This window comes from Channa argus, chromosome 3, assembly GCF_033026475.1.
Source record: "Channa argus isolate prfri chromosome 3, Channa argus male v1.0, whole genome shotgun sequence".
NCBI lineage: Eukaryota > Metazoa > Chordata > Actinopteri > Anabantiformes > Channidae > Channa > Channa argus.
In genome coordinates this window covers 24585587-24605152 of record NC_090199.1, presented here as the reverse complement: position 1 = coordinate 24605152, position 19566 = coordinate 24585587, and the positions used below count along the sequence as shown (strand labels likewise).

The 19566-nt window shown below is 44.4% G+C and overlaps 1 protein-coding gene across 3 annotated transcripts; it reads right to left on the bottom strand.

Moving 5' to 3' along the window:
- Positions 1-447: 447 nt before the first annotated feature.
- pcdh10a (protocadherin 10a) lies at positions 448-18609 on the bottom strand. 3 transcript variants are annotated; one of them, XM_067498974.1, is made up of 5 exons: positions 15319-18609; positions 14143-14201; positions 13447-13553; positions 3082-3242; positions 448-855 (listed from the first exon to the last, which is right to left on the bottom strand). In XM_067498974.1, the coding sequence occupies exons 1-5, from the start codon at positions 17863-17865 to the stop codon at positions 802-804; spliced, it is 2928 nt and encodes a 975-aa protein (XP_067355075.1). In that variant the 5' UTR covers positions 17866-18609; the 3' UTR covers positions 448-801. The 3 variants fall into 3 exon arrangements, with proteins under 3 accessions (XP_067355075.1, XP_067355074.1, XP_067355073.1); XM_067498973.1 differs by having other exon boundaries at positions 2859-3242; positions 15319-18577; XM_067498972.1 differs by lacking the exon at positions 448-855 and having other exon boundaries at positions 2504-3242; positions 15319-18580.
- Positions 18610-19566: the final 957 nt, after the last annotated feature.

Sequence of the window (19566 nt, the reverse complement as noted above, 5' to 3'; positions counted from 1 at the left end):
GTCTGCACACTTTAACCACACAGAAAGAACAACAGAAACCAAAAAAAAAAAAAAAGAAAAAAAAAAAGGAAGAAGTTATATAAAGACAGTCAAAAAACTGGAGATACAGAATTTATAGTACTGCACATCATCTCTGCTTGTCCCCATTTCCTTCTTTTTTTTTCTTTCATATTTCTTCCTGTACAACACCTGCTCTCATGCCCTGTGCCGCAGCTCGCTCCGTCTCTGCATGTCAGTCTGACCTCCGTCCCCCCCCCCCACCCCATCCACACAGTCTCTGTACAGTTGGCTTAGTGGTGACCATAGAAATAGCTAAAGGGTTCCGTGTGACGTTGGTTCGAAGTTTGTACAGAAACATTAGTTTTACTTCATGTAAACAGGCACACACAGATCTCTAGTCTCTAGAGGCTAACTCCTCAGTCCCCCCCACCCCCCCACCCCCACCACCAAAAAAAACCCCAAAACAAACCACCTCTGTGAGTCAATCGGTTCCTCTTTATCTCGCTTGTTTTGTATTCCTCTTTTCATTTCAGTTCGTCTCCTCTTTCTGCTGATAATTTTATAATCTTCAGGCCTCGGTCTCAGTCCTGCTGAGAGGAATAAGGCCTTGAATTGCTCCTCAGATATCAAGAGGTTTACAGCTACTCAGTGTTTTGTTCTCCTTTCTTCCCTCGGCGACCACTGCCAAGGCTTTGTTACAGTTCGCCACCCGAGATAATGAAGTTTAACCAAGGTTGCTGTTGTCCAGTTTGTTTAGTCTTACTTTGCTGTCTCTAGCATCAGTGTTGGTGGTACAGAAATTCATGCCGTTTCCGACAGGTCCACGTGGAATGAGCTAGCAAATCCTTTTGCGGGCTAAAAAGACAGAGAACACACACGTTAAAACAAAAGGCACCCTATCCCCTGAGACTTTTTACTGACACATTTGGCTTGAAATACCAGCTCTTGAAGGATACATGCCACAGAGGACTCTCTGTGAAGTTATTTAAATACCCTAGAGACTGGTCCTTACAGTATAATCATGAAACTAATTTGGGAATTGGGTACAAACATGTCCATCAGCAAAGATAAATGTTCAGAATTTGGTGGCTACATAATGCATCCATAGAAAATACACAGCGCACTAATTGCTTCATTAATTATCTACAAATGGATCATTAAACATTTATGAACCCTTTATCAAGGCAACTCTGGTGATCAGAGCTCTGCCATAGCCAGTAGTAGCTTACAGTGCTATTTTTAAATCTAGAACATGATGCCCATTGGTTAATAGAGCCTCAGCCTCTGGGACTATTCCCATATTTTTTACAGACTGATGAACAACAAAACCTCTTCCGTAGCAGTGTGGGGTCAATTTATTTCAACAGGCCAGGAAAAGCTGAGGAAATCATAAATCAAATAAATAAATAAAAATAAAATAAAGTTGTGAGTTTTGGACTGAGTGAATATGGAGTGCATTTATCCCGACCCTGCGAGGCAGACGAGATGAGCAGAAGCACAGGCAGCTATATTTGGAGCAAAGCAGGCTCCAGCACCTAAAGGCTAAATACCAATTATTTTTCACACAGACCTGATGTGCAAGACGAAGACTGCCTGACTCTTCTTACTAAGTCGCAAACAACAGGAAAAAATATCAAAAAAGATAATAAAAAAAAGCAAAAAAAAACAGGTCATCATTTACCTGAGAGACGGCTCACAGTCAGCATGCAGAATCATGAAGGATGGTGGTTAACATGGTGGTGACTTGACTGGAAATGACTTCTCTACTGAATGTGTATATCGAATCCATTCTCTACACTTAGAGCTAATAGAATATTCATGTAATGTGGGAGCTTGGAAAGCAATTGGAAGCGGCAAGAAGTGTCCTGCCATCCCTTTCATCCCATTGAGCTTCTTGAGAAATGCAAACTGGAAACTCAATTTAACTCCAAAGGATATCAGTATGTCTCATTTGGCAAATTAAGCGTACATTATATTGTAATAGTTTCCCTCCTTTCTTGCACAGTAAACGTGCGGGAACGAGTTCTCCGGCAGTGGAATCTTGACCTCAGTGTTGACAGCTCACCTAACCCAGCCTTCTTTATGTCAGGTATTGATCCACGAGCAAGCGAGTATACATACTCGAGACTTCCTTTTTAGAACAAAATGGACTTCAATCCTTGCAAAAAAGAAGGAGCGTGGGTTGTGTGTTTCACCTTTCCAGCTATTCAGTAGGGAAGTCATCGTGCTTGAGCAAAACTCTGTTGTCGAGCAAATGGAAAAAGATGTCCTTTACAACATGAGATGATCTGTCTTTTATTTCCTCTCTATGAAATAACATGTTTTTTTAGATTATAGACAGTGTGTCGTTGTATGCGTGTGAGGATGGCAAGAATTGAAACATGAAGTATGCTTGTATAGGTGACCTTTACTTATATGAGCATCAGATAAAGAGTTTTTTGAGGGGTAAATTTAGGAAAAAAAAGGAAAGAAAGAAAAAGGGGCCACAGCGTTTTAACATGAGTCCAATTCAATTTTTGTTTATTTTAGTTTAAATCACATGATTACAGAAAGCATTTTGGGTTAGTATAAGGTTTGACTGTATTGTTAAAGTGGATTTTTGAGGAGGGGGGGGCAGGGTTAGGAATAATAGATTACATTTTACATTTGATAAAAGAACTTTACAAGAAATTATAAAATACAAAACATAAAGCCGCATTTTTAAAAACTCTTTTAAAACAGTAGAAATAAAAGTTGATGAACAACATAAAAAGTCCAGATCAGAATCAAGAGGCAGATTCATCGTCCCCTCCTCTAGTATCTGTACTGGACCAGACCAAAGTCATAGGGTCCCAGGGAACTTTCATACTGATACTCACAGAGAAAGGTGGGTTTGTACGGTAGGGTCCCCCTATCATACTCTTTCCTCTCTAGCGTGCTGGAGCTGTACTGCTGCTGTTGCTGATGGAGGTGATGATGAAGGCTGTGGTGTGACTGTGACCTCTGACCGTCCTTGCCAAAGGTGGAGAATGACCTATCATTGGACGAGGCGGTGGACGAGGTCACGGTGAGTTGGTCGGAGAGGTTGACGGAGGAGGGTACCTCAGTGTCGGGCAGTGTGGCGTCCATGCCGGGGACGTGCAAGTTGCTGCGGTAGTCCGGCCCCTGGCGCCCGTCGGACGGCACAAAGGACGGCATCCAGCAGCGGTCGGAGTGGCCCAGGGCCTTGCACTCCTCTGTGCAGTTGGAAAACAGGTCAGCACCTGCAGGGAGGGTACAAACGAGGGGAAAGCAAAGCGAAGCAGGATGAGATAAGAAATGGAGAAGGTGGATAGAACATTACACAGATACAAGGGTTAAGTACATGGGGGGGGGGACGAAAAAAGAAGAAGAGAATGGAAAATTGGTACAGATATTTGGAGCGAAAAGGCGAGATGGGTGATGGGGGCGGTGGGGGCGTGAGAGAAAGAGACCAAAAGAGAGAACACAAGTTAGCAATCATTTGTCGCAGCAGAAAAAAGTGCAGCACAGCTATTCATCAAAGAGACAAGGCCAACATTGATGAAGCGAATTGTTTGTTTTCCTCCTCACCTCATTCATTCCGAATGAAATGTGCAATCAAAGTGATGTGGTGTTGCGAAAACATTTCACCCCCTCTCCACATCAACATCCTTAGACTCACAATTGATTCTCAAACACCAAGAGACAAAATGTGAATCCATATTCCATCATCCTTGCACAAAAAACACGACGATTATCTTAAGAAACGTGCACAAACACCAACAAAATATTCACTGGCTGCTTAATCACACACTGATGTCAATCATCTGTATACAAACAGACAAAGTGTGTAATTGACGCAAAGCTACTGCCAAAAACAAAACATCAGCATAAAAAAAAAGATTAAATTAACATCTGAAATGATATAATAGAATAACACACTCTCACATACACACACGACCAGCATGAAAGAGGTACCAGTTATGTTAATTACACTCTTAGAGAATAAAGAGAGGAGGACAAGTGTGTGTGTGTGTGTGTGCGGTGGGGGGGTGGGGGGGTGGGGGGGGGAACAGCGAGATTATAAAAGGGAAGGGAAAGGAACAAGAGACATGAACAGAGTCATCATTATAATGAGACCCTGCAGCTATACTCTACTCGTGTACTGAATGAATTTTTTTTTAGCTTTTCCAGTTTTCTGGCGAAAAGTGTCGGAATGTGGCAATTGAAGCAGGTAAACCAGCAGTATAGAACAAGAGCAGGGAAGTGGTGTGTGTGTGTGGGGGGGGGTGGTGGGGGGGACGAAGAAAGCAGACAATCTGTAATCTGTAATTCCCAGAGGCTGGGAGGGCTCTTCAGATCAAAAAGGGTCTACTTACACCAATCTATTCTACTGATCCATTCGACTGATAATGCCACTGTTCCTCTGCTACTAAAGGCAGAAACACACACACACACACACACACATATATATATATAAATAGATGCTAGGCTAGAGAAAGATAGACCAATGATTTAAGTATTTATACACACAGACAAGGAAATAATCTTGGTTGGGGGGTGTATCATCCACCTGTTAAACACTTTTAATAGTAAGAACAGATCTCACGAGGTAATATGATAACTTCATATCACCTTCCATACCATAAAATGCTAATGATCTGTGCCTTTTTTTTAACTCAGCTTAACTTTTATCTGCCATTTTGAGGAAAGAAAAAACACTTCCTGCATATAAAGACTGCATCATATCAGCCTGCTTTCGATAATGGATTGTCTTTACCACAAAATAAAAATAGAAGGGTACACATTTTTAAATATGTGTACCAAAGCTAAGGCTCTAGCACCATAAATAAGAAATGTAATTGTGGTTAGAAAATATCCAGCTGTCTTTTTTTATGACAGCCAGAGTGTGGAAGCCGGGAAGGAATCTGCCCGTCTTACTTTTTAAAATCCTGTTTCCTTTCATCCCCTTCTCACTTTTATTGTTTCAGGCAGTTTCTTTTTCCGTAACGGAGTCCTCATGCTGGCCACACACGACAGTCTGGATACGATGAGGGAGGAGTTGATAATAAAAATGTCAATATGATCTTCTGAGTAGCCTTTCAGTTATTACTGGGCACTTGAAGCCATTGGCTTAACGAGCAGTAGCGAGCAGTGCGGTGAGTGAATGCTGAATATTTCTGCCTTGGATTTTGCTTATTGGGTTGTGTCCATTCCTGCAGACACTATTGCAACTGTGTTTTAGAAACAGGATTTTAAGCAGGTTACAGTGCTGTCAACACATAATCTGCAGGGACATGGACAATATTTTGTAAGACTTTTTAAGAATTTAGATAGTTGGCTTTGTTCAATAGAACAAGACCAAAATGGACCCACATTGTGTCACAACAGCAGAATTTGCGTATCTGCTGGTCTTTGTTAATTAGGCACCAATCTTAGAAGCACATTTACTGTTACTGCAACTTTTAAAGAGTAAGGAAGTGCAAGAGTACAGCGTCACACTTCACAACAGGTGCACAAAGAATGTGTGTGTTTGCACGCTTTAAATGTTCCTAATCAGATTAACAACCCCCCTTTCATTCAGATTAAAAGTTAATTCTGATGTGTTTTTATTCTGATTATTAGTGGAATATCCAGGTCCATGTAAACACAGCTATTGCTTAAAAGCCACCACTGTGACCGATTGTATTTGTTCTGTTTTTGTGCATTATGTGGATCTAATTGTGTTGCTACATAATTTAGGCCTCACGGGGAGCGAGACAGGCAACAAGGCTGCTCAGTGACCAGAGAGCCAGAGGAGACACGAGACGGCTAGGGCCAAACAGACGGGGGGAGTCGCAGATTTCACAGGCCGAGACAGCAGGCGGGAGAAGCAGCAAGGCTGAAGGAACCATAAGGAAGGAGAGGGGAGACCCAGGCAATCACAGATGGAAAGTGCAATGGCCAGAAAAAACAAGAACGAAGGAGGGAGGATTGCAGTTGGAGACAGGAGAGGGGTTAGACAGAGGTGGGCAGAAGGAGGGAGGGAGGACTTTGACTTGAGTACCGAAAGCGTAAAATTTCCAATTATAAACGTTAGCTTTTACAGAGAGTGCTTTAATCCTGTCATTAGGGTTATCACTGTGCTGGAGTCATCGTCCCAAACAATAAGAATAAATGAAGATAATATACATGAAATAACAGGAACTGAGCAGCTCAATCTGTTTTTTTGCTGTTTGATGTAAACCTGCTTTCAGTTGGTAAAACTGCAGAAAAAACATGGACTGGTAGAAGAGGCTGCATAAGGGCTGACAGCTACTTTCTTTAGTATTTTCCTTAAACTGTGTTTGATTCAGCAAGTTCTAAATGCACCAGATGCCTGTGCGCTCTGTTTACCTCTGTCTTTTCCTGTCTGGCCACAGAATCAGCACTACTCCGTCCTTTTGCTGCCAGGGGGTCAGATTGTTTTGATCACCACTGAGCATGTGTGGGTTGCGGGTCAACGGCAGTGAAGCGGAGACCACAATCAGGTGGAGCACCAAGCAAGAATCTTTAAATTGCCGACAGGAACAGTACAAGAAAACAACTCCAGGAGACGTGTAAATACCAATTCAGATTTTGAGTGGCATTTCCTTGCATTTACCCTCTGATTCACCCCTGCAACTAATGTATATTTATGCTGTCTTTAAAGGTTGGAGGCATAGAAATCACGGTATTTCAGTTTATTTCCACTTTGCAGTTAACTTTTAGCCTTTTAATGGACTTTTTTGCAAATTAATTTCTTCCTCGCACGCACAAGGGTGTTGACCTCGGGCCCTCCTGTGATCTCCGTGCTATTGTGCAGATAAAGCGGCTGGCAGCCAAATGCTTCGAAATGCACAAACAAATCAGCAAAACGGCTAAAGCACAGGGGTAAAAACAGACACACACGCAACTACGCAGAAAGCACATGGACATGAGATGCAAAGTGTTGAAGGATTAAGAGAAAGCTCAGTGTGTTCTAAATCTCAGTATATTATTAAGCAGGCACAAGGGCGTACTCTGTACTCTGGAGATGATGTGTAAATATAGTCTGCAGCATTTACTGTTTACCGTCTATCAGCTCAGAGAAACTCTTGTCACTAGCTTCCAAACTACTCTGAGATTTTTGCCTGCTGGCTCACTCGGGGAAAAAAAAAAAAAAAAAAAAAAGCGACATCAACACGTGTGTTTGCAAACACACATATACATGCACACGCCCACACACACTTAAAAATACTCTCTTAACACGGAGATATGTAAATGTACACAAGTAAACAGACAGACAGACCACGTGCATATGACACCCAGTGGCTGTTGATCCCTGTGAAGCACCTTTTCTTCCTCGGGCAGGAAGCAAAACAACAACCAAAACAGTGACTGGCAATGACAGGCCCTGCCAGCAGCCCTATCTCTCACTGTGACCTCATCAGGCAGGAGGAACACATGCACTCTTGTGTGCACACACAAGCACACACACATATGCAGACAGGCAAGGGCTCTAAACAATACAAACACAAACTACTTGCTAATAAGCAATCAGCACTTCTGAAATATTTTGTTCACTTCTTTTTTTTTTTCTCTCTGCATGTGTCCAAAATCCGACATCGGTGTGATTTCACTAATTGTGCTGATATACTGTACATCCAGCAAATGGAAATGAAAGTAAAGTATTTATAATATTTAAATTTGCATTATATATATATATATATATATATATATATATATATATATATATAGAGAGAGAGAGAGAGAGAGAGAGAGAGAGAGATAGATATATCTATCTATCTATATCTATATATAGATCTACATATATATATGTAGATATATATAGATAATATGCATGTATGTGCATGTATGTGCCCCACCCAGGTTTGCAGTCAGTCCCCTCACATCTGCCTCTTTCTCTCTGTCTGTATTGGTCCCTCAGTTTCTCTTTTGCTCTTTGTCTCTCTTGTTATTTCCACATTTAATCCTCCCTGTCCATTTTTTTCCTCTCACGTTATCTCCTTTTCCCTCCAAGCTCCTCGTCTTCCATCCATACCTCTGTTTTTCATCTTGTCCTCCACCTTTCCAGAGAGAATACAGGCATGAAATGTCAATATTTGGACAGCAACTCCGGACGACAAGGGAGTAGCATAGCTTCACAAGTTACACGGATTGGCCAGTGATGCTGGAATGAGTAAACCAGAGACATCCCAGGGCCAAAACAGGAAGATAGCTCCCACCATATCCAGTAATGACAGGGAAATTGTTTTTCTCTCTGACACAGCGACCATTTTCGATGTTTGTTACAAAGCAACTGGGCTAGGAAGAGGAGCCAAAATGGCCGCTTGCCCTAATAGTGTCTGTTTGATTAATATTGCCCTGTATATATTGTCAGAGTAAATGCTCCTGGATGATGACTGATTATTGATCTCTGGTTTGTTCCCTTTTCATCACATGGTCTACTCTTTAAATTCAGTGATTCATAGTACTGTATAAAAGCTGGACAACACTATATCTAATTGCACTGTCCAAGTCAAGATCAACAGCTTTCGGCTGGTCCCTTCAGGGGTCCCACAGCAGAACGTGTTCCACGCCTTGATTTGGCGTGAGTTTTTGCACTGGATGCCCTTCCTGCTGCAACCCTCCCATTTTTATCCGGGCCTGGGACCGGCACCGATGTGGATCTTGGTGGGGGGGGGTGAGATTTGAACCTGCTGCCTTCTGCATCCCAACCCAATGCTCTACCACTGAGCCACCAGGACCCCTATTGCACTGTCCAAGTGTAAGTGTAATTAGTGTCTTATTTTAACATTGTACTCAAGTGACAACGCTGCATAAATTCAAATTGTGATGTGCCTTTCTTTTCCTTTCCAAATTTAGCTACCATGGTGTTTAACTTGAAACCTGTCAGATTGTTGGGCTTGTTGCATTTTGTGGCATGTTGCACTGTCTGTTTAGCACATAATTGCATCTCCATATCTCTACAGTTTATTTGGTAAGTGAAAATCAGACCCCTGATGTTAAAGCATTATGTGGCACAAATGTGCACAAAAGGGATGTTTGTGTTTGGTATCACAGAGCACAAAGAGGAAGAGAATAAATAAAGTTACAAGTCAAGTAACATCAAAATGTATCTTGACATCACATTTTATGTTTCTTGTAGAAAGTTTTACATCACAGCTCGGCTGAACAGATGTTCACTGACATTAAATCTCTGGGCTGAAAGGATGGTATGTGCGTTACCAAGCACATATCATGGCCAAAGCATCTTTATAACTCCCAGGACTTTGCTGAGATTTCCATTAGTCTTACAGCCTTATGGTTCACTTCAGTAATAAATATCCAAGGCCCCTGTCTAAGGAAATGAAAATACATCTTTTTACTTTTTGATTTTGTGCTTTCAGCTGATTCAAGGCATATTCATATGTACCAGTACTGAAGGTGAGGAATGAGTGTGTCCTCTTTTTGATCTGTTTCGGGATTGGAAACACTTAATTTGCCATTCGTTTTATTCAGAAAGCATATCCTTTTCATACCAAGACCACATTCATAAAGGCACTTCACCAAATGTTTCAGTGTATCTATAATCACTGCAGGACACATTCTTATTGTGGTCGGGATTTATTTCCACTGAGAATTCAGAGAATTTACAGTAGAGCAAGTTAATTCACTCCTGTCGTGTTATAAAGAGGTGTTTACATGCTTTGTTTACAAAAAGAAAGGCAGGAGGAATCTAAGTAGTTTAGTTAATCAAATTAATTGATCCTTCACTTTCTCCGGCGTAGTTTTCGTCAGCATCTTTAAAAGAAGAGTCACCTGCGCATGTTCCAGGCAAAATACAGTCAATTTCACAATGACGCCAGTGTTTTTATACATTTTGCTTTATTACATTCAGACTCTTTCATGTCTTATTCAGATTTGATATATTTCAACTATTCTCAGTGGGTTTTGAATTCTCGAGTATGCGTTCTGTGCATTTTCTCTTTACGTGCTGAAGTTTTGTGTCTTTTTGTGACCAACAGACGCAGTTTCCAGCCTACAGAACGCTGTTGCTGCTTTTCTTTTTCTTATAAGATATTTCAATTGAATATATTTGGGTTTGGAATGGCCATAGATGACTCTGAGGAGCTTCTGACAGGTGTCTTCGCTTTTTTCCAACTTCTTTTCCTTCATGCTGAGCAAGGACTAGAACCAAACCTGAGTCCATTATTTTGACATAAATGTATAATTCTGTACCAACTGGTCATTCTATAGCCTCGGTTTTGTCAGAGCCTAGGGCTTGAGAGGAGGATGTTTCAACACCCTGTATGCTAAATTCCTCTGACAGCTCACTGACATGGGAAACTGCAACATGGTACCCGCCACTAATTCATAATCAGCCTTCTAATACACCATTGCCAGAGTGATTTAATTGTCCCATTTGTCACAGCTGTTGTTCTCACCAAAACAAACGTCATGATAATGATCATTTCCAGTTTCCCACCCGTCATGCAGCCTCTTCCACGGCTGATCGAGCGTTTCTGAGATGCCAAATTTTTCACTGATGAATATTTTATCCTCTCTTATCTGTCACCTTTTTATTTTTTTATTTTTTTGGGGGGGTTTTGCTTGCTCACTGTTGCTGCCATGTCCTATTAGGATGAAGAGGAAAATAATGAGGAAAACAGTGTCTAATTTGAATCAGACTAACTAAAAAAAAAGGTGTGGGGAGGTAGAAGGTGTGGTAGTCAATATGCTTTGGCTCATGACGCAGCAGTGCCTCACTCCAGACACACTGCTTTCAGAAAAGCCATTTGCCCACTTTTTAAAGGTATCCAGTGATATCCCAGCCTCACAGGCAGTGTCCCTTTGATTTAAAACCACGTCAGGAGACTTATTTTCTAAAGTGTCAGACGAGCGGCCGAGCGGGAAGCTACGGCAGGTGTAGTTGATGATATGCCAACTGGAAATGGTTGATTTGAAATATTTCGAGTTGCACCAAAAGAAGGGTATGCTGCACAGTCCCAGGAGGAAACCTTGCCTCTAACCCTGCTTTGATAATTGCTATGCAAAGGTTCTAGAAATGAATTACGGATCAGCCGAGTGTTGCAGAGAGCCAACGTGTGGGGGAGACAGAATGAAGGATGAGACCCTGCCACAAAGCCTGGGAAACAATGTGTGTGCGTGTGTGTGTGTGTGTCAGACAAAATATACACACAAGAACAGTGCAACAATATATAAGTGCATGCATGTGCAAACACTGGTGCACACAAATGCAGCAGAAATACATACAAATATGTGTGGTCTATACATAATCTTGGCTCACGCTTATGCAGTTCTGCTCTTTACTTAGAAACAATGTGCACTCAGCACAATATGGATGCAGGCAACTGCACACAATACCATACACAACCATAGCATACAGGTCACCTGAGACAACCAGCAATATTTTCAACCCTATATATAGTAAAAGAAGTTGCTCGCATACATGCAGAACCACAAAAAGGCAGTGGGTGTGACTATGTCAAAGCAATATACAAAATGGCAGCGTACCAAGCATTAGCTAGCACTCTCTCCCCTTAAACTGAATCTCATTTAGGCTTCCCTGAGTACGGTCTCAAAGGGGAACTACTTTTCAATACAGACAGCATCACTGAGCCTTGTTCCCCCACCACACACACACACTCCATACGGGTATCACATATACACCTACATAGTAAATCAGACAATAGTATATCCTTACACCTCCCAGCGTGTGTGCACAGACACACACACACACACACACTCACATACTGGTTTTGTTTACAGAAGTCTGTGAAACTCAAGTGTCCCTCTTTCCAAAATACCAGTCGTGTGATATTACCCCCCATGGTGTGGTAAGCTGTTCCCTTCTAAATCCAACATGAGGAACAAATGCTGGTTTGCTCGTATGAAATACAGAGCACAGAACCAACTGGGTTCGCTCCCGGGCCAGTGCCAAATGAGCGTGCTCTGAGCCAAAGAAAGGCGAGGAAACGTGTTATTGGTTGTGCTGGGAAACCAGCAAGGAGGAACCGAATACAATATTTCACATAAGATACATTTTAAAATACAGTCCCAGTCTGGGGGGATAATATCATGGATGAGTACTTATTAATGCCTGGGGTTACCAGCTAGTTGAATGTGCTAAAATACACATCACATATTCCTAGTCACTGCATATGTGCCATGTTGTCCTTTCTGCGCTGTTGAGTGGAAATACTTTTTGAAAACAGCCAAACCCTGCTTGACTGTTGCAGTTCCACATATTCATAGATCACATTCCGATGGACGAAGTCCAACTCAGAATGTATATTTAAACATCCATGTTAATATTTATTTCACAAAACAATTTATTCCTAATAGAGGAAAATAAATGGAGAGTTTGGATTTCCTCCAATTCTGCATTTCAGTCTCGCACAGTTTGACCTTCCCAGCCTGTTTCATCAGTGAGGGCAGGCAGTGACACTACCACAGCTGCGTATTGGCTCTCTATTTTGGCTTGGTTTATTAATAATGTCAAACACCGTGGAGCCTGATGAGGATCATTCACTATCCTACAGCACCTCTCTAATCTGCTCTATTTGTATTCCCAGCACTGATATGATATTTGGCAGGCTGCGGTCTAGACGGGGGTCTTACATGAGCCGTGTGGAACAATCCCTCAGAAGGAAAGGGCAATTCAATATGAAATGAGATTTTGTATTGCTCCCCTTTTTGTCTGACTCCACTTTGATCAATAAACAGGTACTAACCTAATAGAATTTTAGGAAGAACAAGGGGAGGCTTATCATAAGACCTAAAACCTTCACTAAAAATATTTACTGCACAGTAATGTGTAGTAGAGGAATGAGAGTCAGTAAATAAACGCCAAATGAAAATGTGGAGGGGGAAGCACTCTCTCATTCTGACATTTTACCTTCGCTTTACCAAAAGATTTGTCTAACAAAAAGCTGCTAATGTGTTTGATCAGCTCAATCCATAACCAGCAAAAGCAGTACAATACACCGACTGTGAGGCTGATTGAAATGCATCTCATTATATCAATTTAGCTTCCACTTGAGTGAACCTATTGATTTGTGCCACTAAAGCACTATAGGCCTCGCACTGGCTCTCTGTGAGTCGCTGTCCTTTCAGCACCACTCAGTGAAACGGCACCGGGGTTAGAAAGAGAGAAGGGGGGAAACGCAGGAGGCAGAGCAGGAAAGAATATAAAAATAAAAGATTTCCCCAACTATTCCTCCATTTCACCCGGGTGTGAAATACAATCAACACCTCTGGGGCTGTTCATGCCAGCCAGCCAGCCAAGCGCCCCCGGAGCCCAAGATTTTGCACGCTCTCAAATTAAGGAAATTAAAAGTCACCAGTCCGCACCACCAATTCAGCATTATTCCATTCGCAAATACAGGCCACTGAAACTTAGACAAGAGTGGAGTGTGTGTGGTGTCTGAAACAACTGTAATTATGTGATTTGGGGGAACTCACCGGCCGAATGACCCCGGTTGGTGGCATCGTGGTCGCTGTCACCCTGCTCGCTGTCACCGTGACCACTGTCTTTGGAGCTGACGATGTCTGCTTCTTGGAAGGCTGAACTAAGAGAGGCAGACGAGCAGAGAAGTCAGAGAAGGAGGAGGAAGCGGTGTGAAAATAATGAAGAGGGCAGGGAGCGAGGTCAAGATACAGTGTTCGAAAGGGGAAGATGAAAAGAGAGGAGGAGGATTAAATGAGGGGCAGGGAGACACAGAAAGAGAGGGTGGGGGGGGACCAGAAATCAACACCACATTAATACAGTCCTTAATACAGTGGCCAACAAGAGTCTAAATTGGATGTTACACATTGCATGTAATGAAATCCAGCCTTAGTGCTTTAATAGGCGCTGCTCTGTCAGTTGTGGGAGTGATGCCAAATTGAAGATGAACGTTATGGATACATTGGGAACCATGGAGCCTCTCAAAGCCACAATTAACAATGCGGAATATATGGGATTCACACTGATGGGTGTAATATTCGGTTTTATAGATGTGTGAATAGGATGTGGATCCATGAGGCCTATTGGATATTAGAGGTCCTCTGGTGGTGGATGGTGTGTGGCTCACTAGGCATTGCACATTGACAATAATAAGGTGTGTGTGTGTGTGTGTTTAAGAGAGAGAGAGAAACATGATGTGTGCTTTCTACTACCTGTTGACACGCCTGGGTCTGTCCACCAGATAGCTGAGTTCTGCTCGTTGGTGTTTTGTCTAGAAAAGCCACAGAAAACGTGCATTTGATCACATTGATCGCCAGAGAAACATGTTAATCAACACGTAAAGGTGAGGTCCACAAATAAATAGGAGAAAGGTGCATAAGTGAGCACAATTGCATACATTGGTTGCCAGCGTGTAAATGTGTTGGGAAAAGACGGGGTTCCAACTTGGTAAGCGCGTGGGCGAGAGCAGGGGAGAGTGGCTTAAGGAGGCGACTGAATGCGTAAATGATGGAGTCGCCCGATGCTGAAACTGAACAACCTTTGTTCACGGTGCTGCCGTGCTGGGTCGTGCACGGAATACTTAAAACGCAAAGAAAAGGCAAGGCTGTGACTGGCTGTCTGGCTCCACTCCAGGTCCCTGAGCAGAGCGCACAGGCTAACAACAGAGAACAGGGCCGTCAAATCACTTCTCTCCTCGTTTTTTTTTTTTTTTTATGATGGGATTTACCGCCCAAGACTTTACAACCTGCCCACACTACATTCAAAAATGATTTATTTGTGGGATTACTAAATCCGCTGATTCAAAGTTTCTGATTCATCACGGCGTATCTCTTTAACCGTAATGATCAAGTAACTACACTGTTTGCGCTCAGTGTATAATCTGTATATTATATAGGTACTAGATGCCCCGCATTGTGAACCCGCATGCATGTGCGCGTCACATTACACACACATCAACATGCAGCTTGAAAAGTGTCCTCCACCATGACGTCGTGACAAGAAAATGATGAGCACTTTATGACCAAAGCCTATTGCGCGCAGCATAGAGGTTGATCTGAAAGCTGTCTGTTGCAAATAAAACTAAGAGGCCACACGAGATTTACCAATTAACAATGTCCAATCACTATTGCACATGGCAGTGATTAAAGGCTGCTGTGCAGAGCAGCCAGGTCAATAGCAGACAGCGTTCCCACCCTCTCAGAGAGTTTTACAGCGCGTGACCTGAATTGGAAATGTACTTTGTCATGACCCAAAGACGGCTGTGGATTTCTCGAGGATCTTTGAAATGAGGCGAACCCTTAAAACCTCTAGTTTGCGCGCATTTATTAAATCTAATAGGGGGTGAAGTGAAGCCCTGGGCGCCAGAAGCGGACCCAGGCCTCCCTTACCTCATTAGAGAGAATACTGCCATTGGATATGATGTCCGGTTGTTGGTCGCTGTAACCTGTGACTATGGCGCCGCAGGGGTTTGTGTGATCCGTGTCAGTGCTACGAGAGGGGCTGCACGGCTTGAGGAACATCAGATCAGTTTTGGCGGACTCCGGTGTCAGACACACCTGGTAGCAGTAGGAGTTTTGGTTCTGGTGGTGGTGAGAGCCAAAGCCCCCTCCCACGCCGCCCACACCAGACTCCTCCACGGGCACCTGGCCAACAGGACCGACCCCTGACGTCACATTGGTGCTCTGAACTAACATGATGTCCGATTTGCTCAGCTTCTTCTGTTTCCGGCCGCGAGCTTGCCTGCTGCAGCACGAGCCGCAGCACAGGCAGCACTCACCGGCCAGCAGGCACGTGTACAGGTTGAGCTTCTTGTCCTTTTGGCAGCGCACGGCCAGCACGATCATGGCCAGGAGGAAGATGAAGGAAACGGAGCCCAGGGCGATGATGAGAATAAGTGTGAGGTCAAGGGAGGTCTCCTTTGCCTTGGAGGCCGAGCCGCGATCCCCGCTGCGGCCTTCGACCACACTGTCCACTAATATTACACTCACACTGGCGGAGGAGGAGAGAGGGGGCTGCCCGTGGTCTCTCACTTCGATCAGCAGGTCATAGTAGCCCTGCGGGTCCCGCTTGGGAGAAATCCTGCGGGCTGTCCTCAGCTCCCCCGTCCTCCAGTCCATGCGGAACATCCCCATCTCGTTGCCCCGCAGGATGCTGTAGGACAGGCGTGCGTTCTCACTATCATCCGCATCCATGGCCACAATGCGCGTCACCAGGTACCCGGGCTCCGCAGAGCGCGGCAGTTGCTCTTTGGCTGTGCCGTTTTTACCGATGGGGGCTATGACGGTAGGAGCGTTGTCGTTTTGGTCAACGATGATCACATTTACAGTGGCATTCGAGAAGAGCTCTGCAGTGCCCGAGTCCTTAGCCTGGACCATGAAACTAAACTCCTTCAGCTGCTCGTAATCAAAAGAGCGCAGCGCGTAAAGGTAACCGGTGTCCTGGTTTATGGACACATACGTATCCACAGACATGCCCTGTATATCACACTCCAATATGGAGTAGGTAATAAGAGCGTTCTGTCCTATGTCAGGGTCCAAAGCGCTCACGGCGTGAATGAAAGCACCGGGCACATTATTCTCAGTCACATACACATCATAAACAGCCTGCGTAAAACGGGGCGCGTTGTCGTTCTCGTCCGAGACGTGCACTTTAATGGACTTGCTGGTGGCGAGCGATGGCTGACCTTTATCTTTGGCCACCACAGTGATGGTGTACGAGTCTGTGTTCTCTCTGTCCAGCGGTCCGTCCGTCACGATGGTGTAATAGTTCTTAAAAGAAGATTTCAGCTTGAAAGGAACGTCTCCCAATATCTCGCAACTCATTTGCCCATTCTCACCAGAGTCCCGGTCTGAGACGCTAAAAAGCGCGATCACCGTGCCCGGGGCGTCCTGCTCGCTCACTGATTCAGTCACAGTGCTGAAACCGATCTCTGGTGTGTTGTCGTTCACGTCCACGAGTTTGACCAGCACTTTGCAGTGCGCGGGGACCGCATTGGCCCCCAGATCTTTAGCCTGGACATAAATTTGGTGCGTGCTGCTTTCTTCGTAGTCCACCTCCCCCGACACCTCTATCCTACCTGTTCTGGCATCAATGTTAAATAAGTCTTTTATCCGCGGGACGTTATGACTGCTGAAAGAATACACTATTTCCCCGTTCTGTCCCTCGTCTACATCCGTGGCGTTGAGCTGAATGACCAACGTGCCCAAAGGGGAGTTTTCCCGCAGGTTAACGGTGTACACAGACTGGTCAAAGGTGGGCGCGTTATCATTGGAGTCCAGAACTTTAACGACCAGGAGAGCTGTCCCGGTCCGCTGCGGGATGCCTCCATCCACAGCCGTCAGCACATAGCGGTGCACCGCCTGCTGCTCCCTGTCCAGCGGCTTCTCAAGCACCAGCTCTGCGAACTTGTTCCCGTCGCTCTGTGTCTGCACGTCAAGGTAAAAATAGTTATTGCTCGTTATCGCGTATGTGCTGAGCGCGTTTGTGCCCACGTCAGGGTCGAAGGCGTTCTCCACCGGGAAACGGGTTCCGGGGATGGCGCTTTCCGATATCTCCACGGAAATGTCTGTCTCGGGAAAGCTGGGTGGATTGTCGTTGATATCCATCACCTCAATCTCCACGCGAAAGAGCTCCAATGGGTTCTCCAGAAACACCTCCAGGTGCAATAGGCACGGGATGGTCTGCTTACAGATTTCTTCCCGGTCAATTTTCTCCTTCACCAGAAGCGCACCGTTTTCTAAGTTCACCTCCAGATAAGGTGTCCGTGAACTAGGCACCGTCTGAAAGCGGCGAGCGGAAAGTTTAGTAATGTCCAGCCCCAAATCCTCCGCAATATTCCCAACCACAGAGCCAGGTTCCTGCTCCTCTGGCACGGAGTAATGTAGCTGAGAGACTGCTCCATCCAGGATGGAGAGCGTGAATATTAACCAAATCATCTCCTCACCCTCTTTAAAAGTGCACTTCAAGACTACAAAAAAAGTGTTATTCCGTTTTCTTACAAGAAATGAGCATTCACCATTTCCTCTGTCCGTAAAAAGGCAGTGCAATAAAGAGCAACGAGGCTGCCCGAGTCTGAAATTCCTCTCCTCTGCCTCGGGTCAGTGGAACACCGTGTCGTTTCAGCTGTGAGAAGCACAGCCATTTGATCCGAGCGTCTCTCTTTTAATCAATTCTGCACCGGTCTGCGAGTTTTGGCGTCAGCGCAAACATTGCAGGCTGGAGCCAGGACGCATAGCCAACACTCCGTGTGCACAGAACAGACTGTCCTTTCTTCACTGAAAGTCACAAAACAGGATAAGAAACATCCACACGAGCAGAAAACAAGCAAAAGCAAAAACTCCTATTTACGCAGCGCCCAAGTCTATAACAAATGCAACTTGTTATTAAAGAGGTGGTGAATCGCACGACTTTCTCTCCCTCTGTCTCTCTCTCTCTTTCTGAGAGGATGTGAGCACTTCGCTGAGCGCTCAGAGCGGATGATGTTCTCAGCTCGGCTTCTGTAAGGCGAGTGTGAGCAGCGGGGTTGGTTTTGCGCACAGCTCCTTTCCCCACCAGCCAATGGTATTCTCAACCACCGGGTGTAATGGCACCTGATTGGGGCTCCGCAACGCCAGCCAGAGCTCACATCGGGCCCTCATAATAAAACCAGTTAAGTGGCGCTCCGCTCCTCTGCTCTGCTCTCCTCTTCTCTTCTCCCCTCTCTCCTCCAGGCCCAGCCTCGCTTTTGAGCAGGGAAATTAAATGTTTTACACATCTAGTGAATTAAGAAAGTCGAATAACAGTGGGTGACAGTTGGCATAGGCGGAGCTGTGTGCAGATAATATTGCAGCTGCCATAGGAATGCATGTGTTTCCAAAGATTTTATTAAAAAACTGCCTTTATTCAGTTTAGTGCAGTTTTATTTCTTCTTTCCAAAATGACACATTGCTCTCACATTGGTTTGCTACATTAAAGACCACGAAGTTCATAAAGTTGGGCCTGACGTTATTATTGCAACAGTTTGATGTTAAAGAAGTGCTCTGATACCAACGCATGAGTCAGAATGTAGCCAGGATGCCCACAGCCAAAGACCACCATGCAAAGAGCCTGCGCAAGTAAAGACGGTGACGCAATACCCCACAGTGCCAAGGCCATCCCCTCGCCTCTTCCTCTCTCTTTCTCTCTCTCTCTCTCTCTCTCTCTCTCTCTCTCTCTCTCTGAGATGGATGCACGTCTAGGTACAACAGGAGGAAGAAATGAAACACTTTGAATAAAGTAATATCTCCAGAGCAGTGTAGTAGCGAGCAGCTAGCGAAGGTTCCATCAGGATCACACATGACTCACTTTAACTCAGTGTAATGACGCGCCATGCTCTGGTCCTACCGTGTTGCTAATAGCCTGGAGCCTATTAGTTTCCCTGTCTTCCTTTTCTTATCATTAACCCCCTCACATGCTGGCCCCAACTCTAATGCAGTTGCATCATGCACTAATTAAATTCATAAAGCATACATTAAACATGCAAATGAAATAGTTGGGAGGGAGACACTAATAGTGGGGGTCTAACTACTTGCACACCATTTGGAGGATGATGACAAAAAGATGAAAAAGAGCGTAATTGGAGCTAATTAGCATACGTCTCCAATTCCGAATGTCTCAGA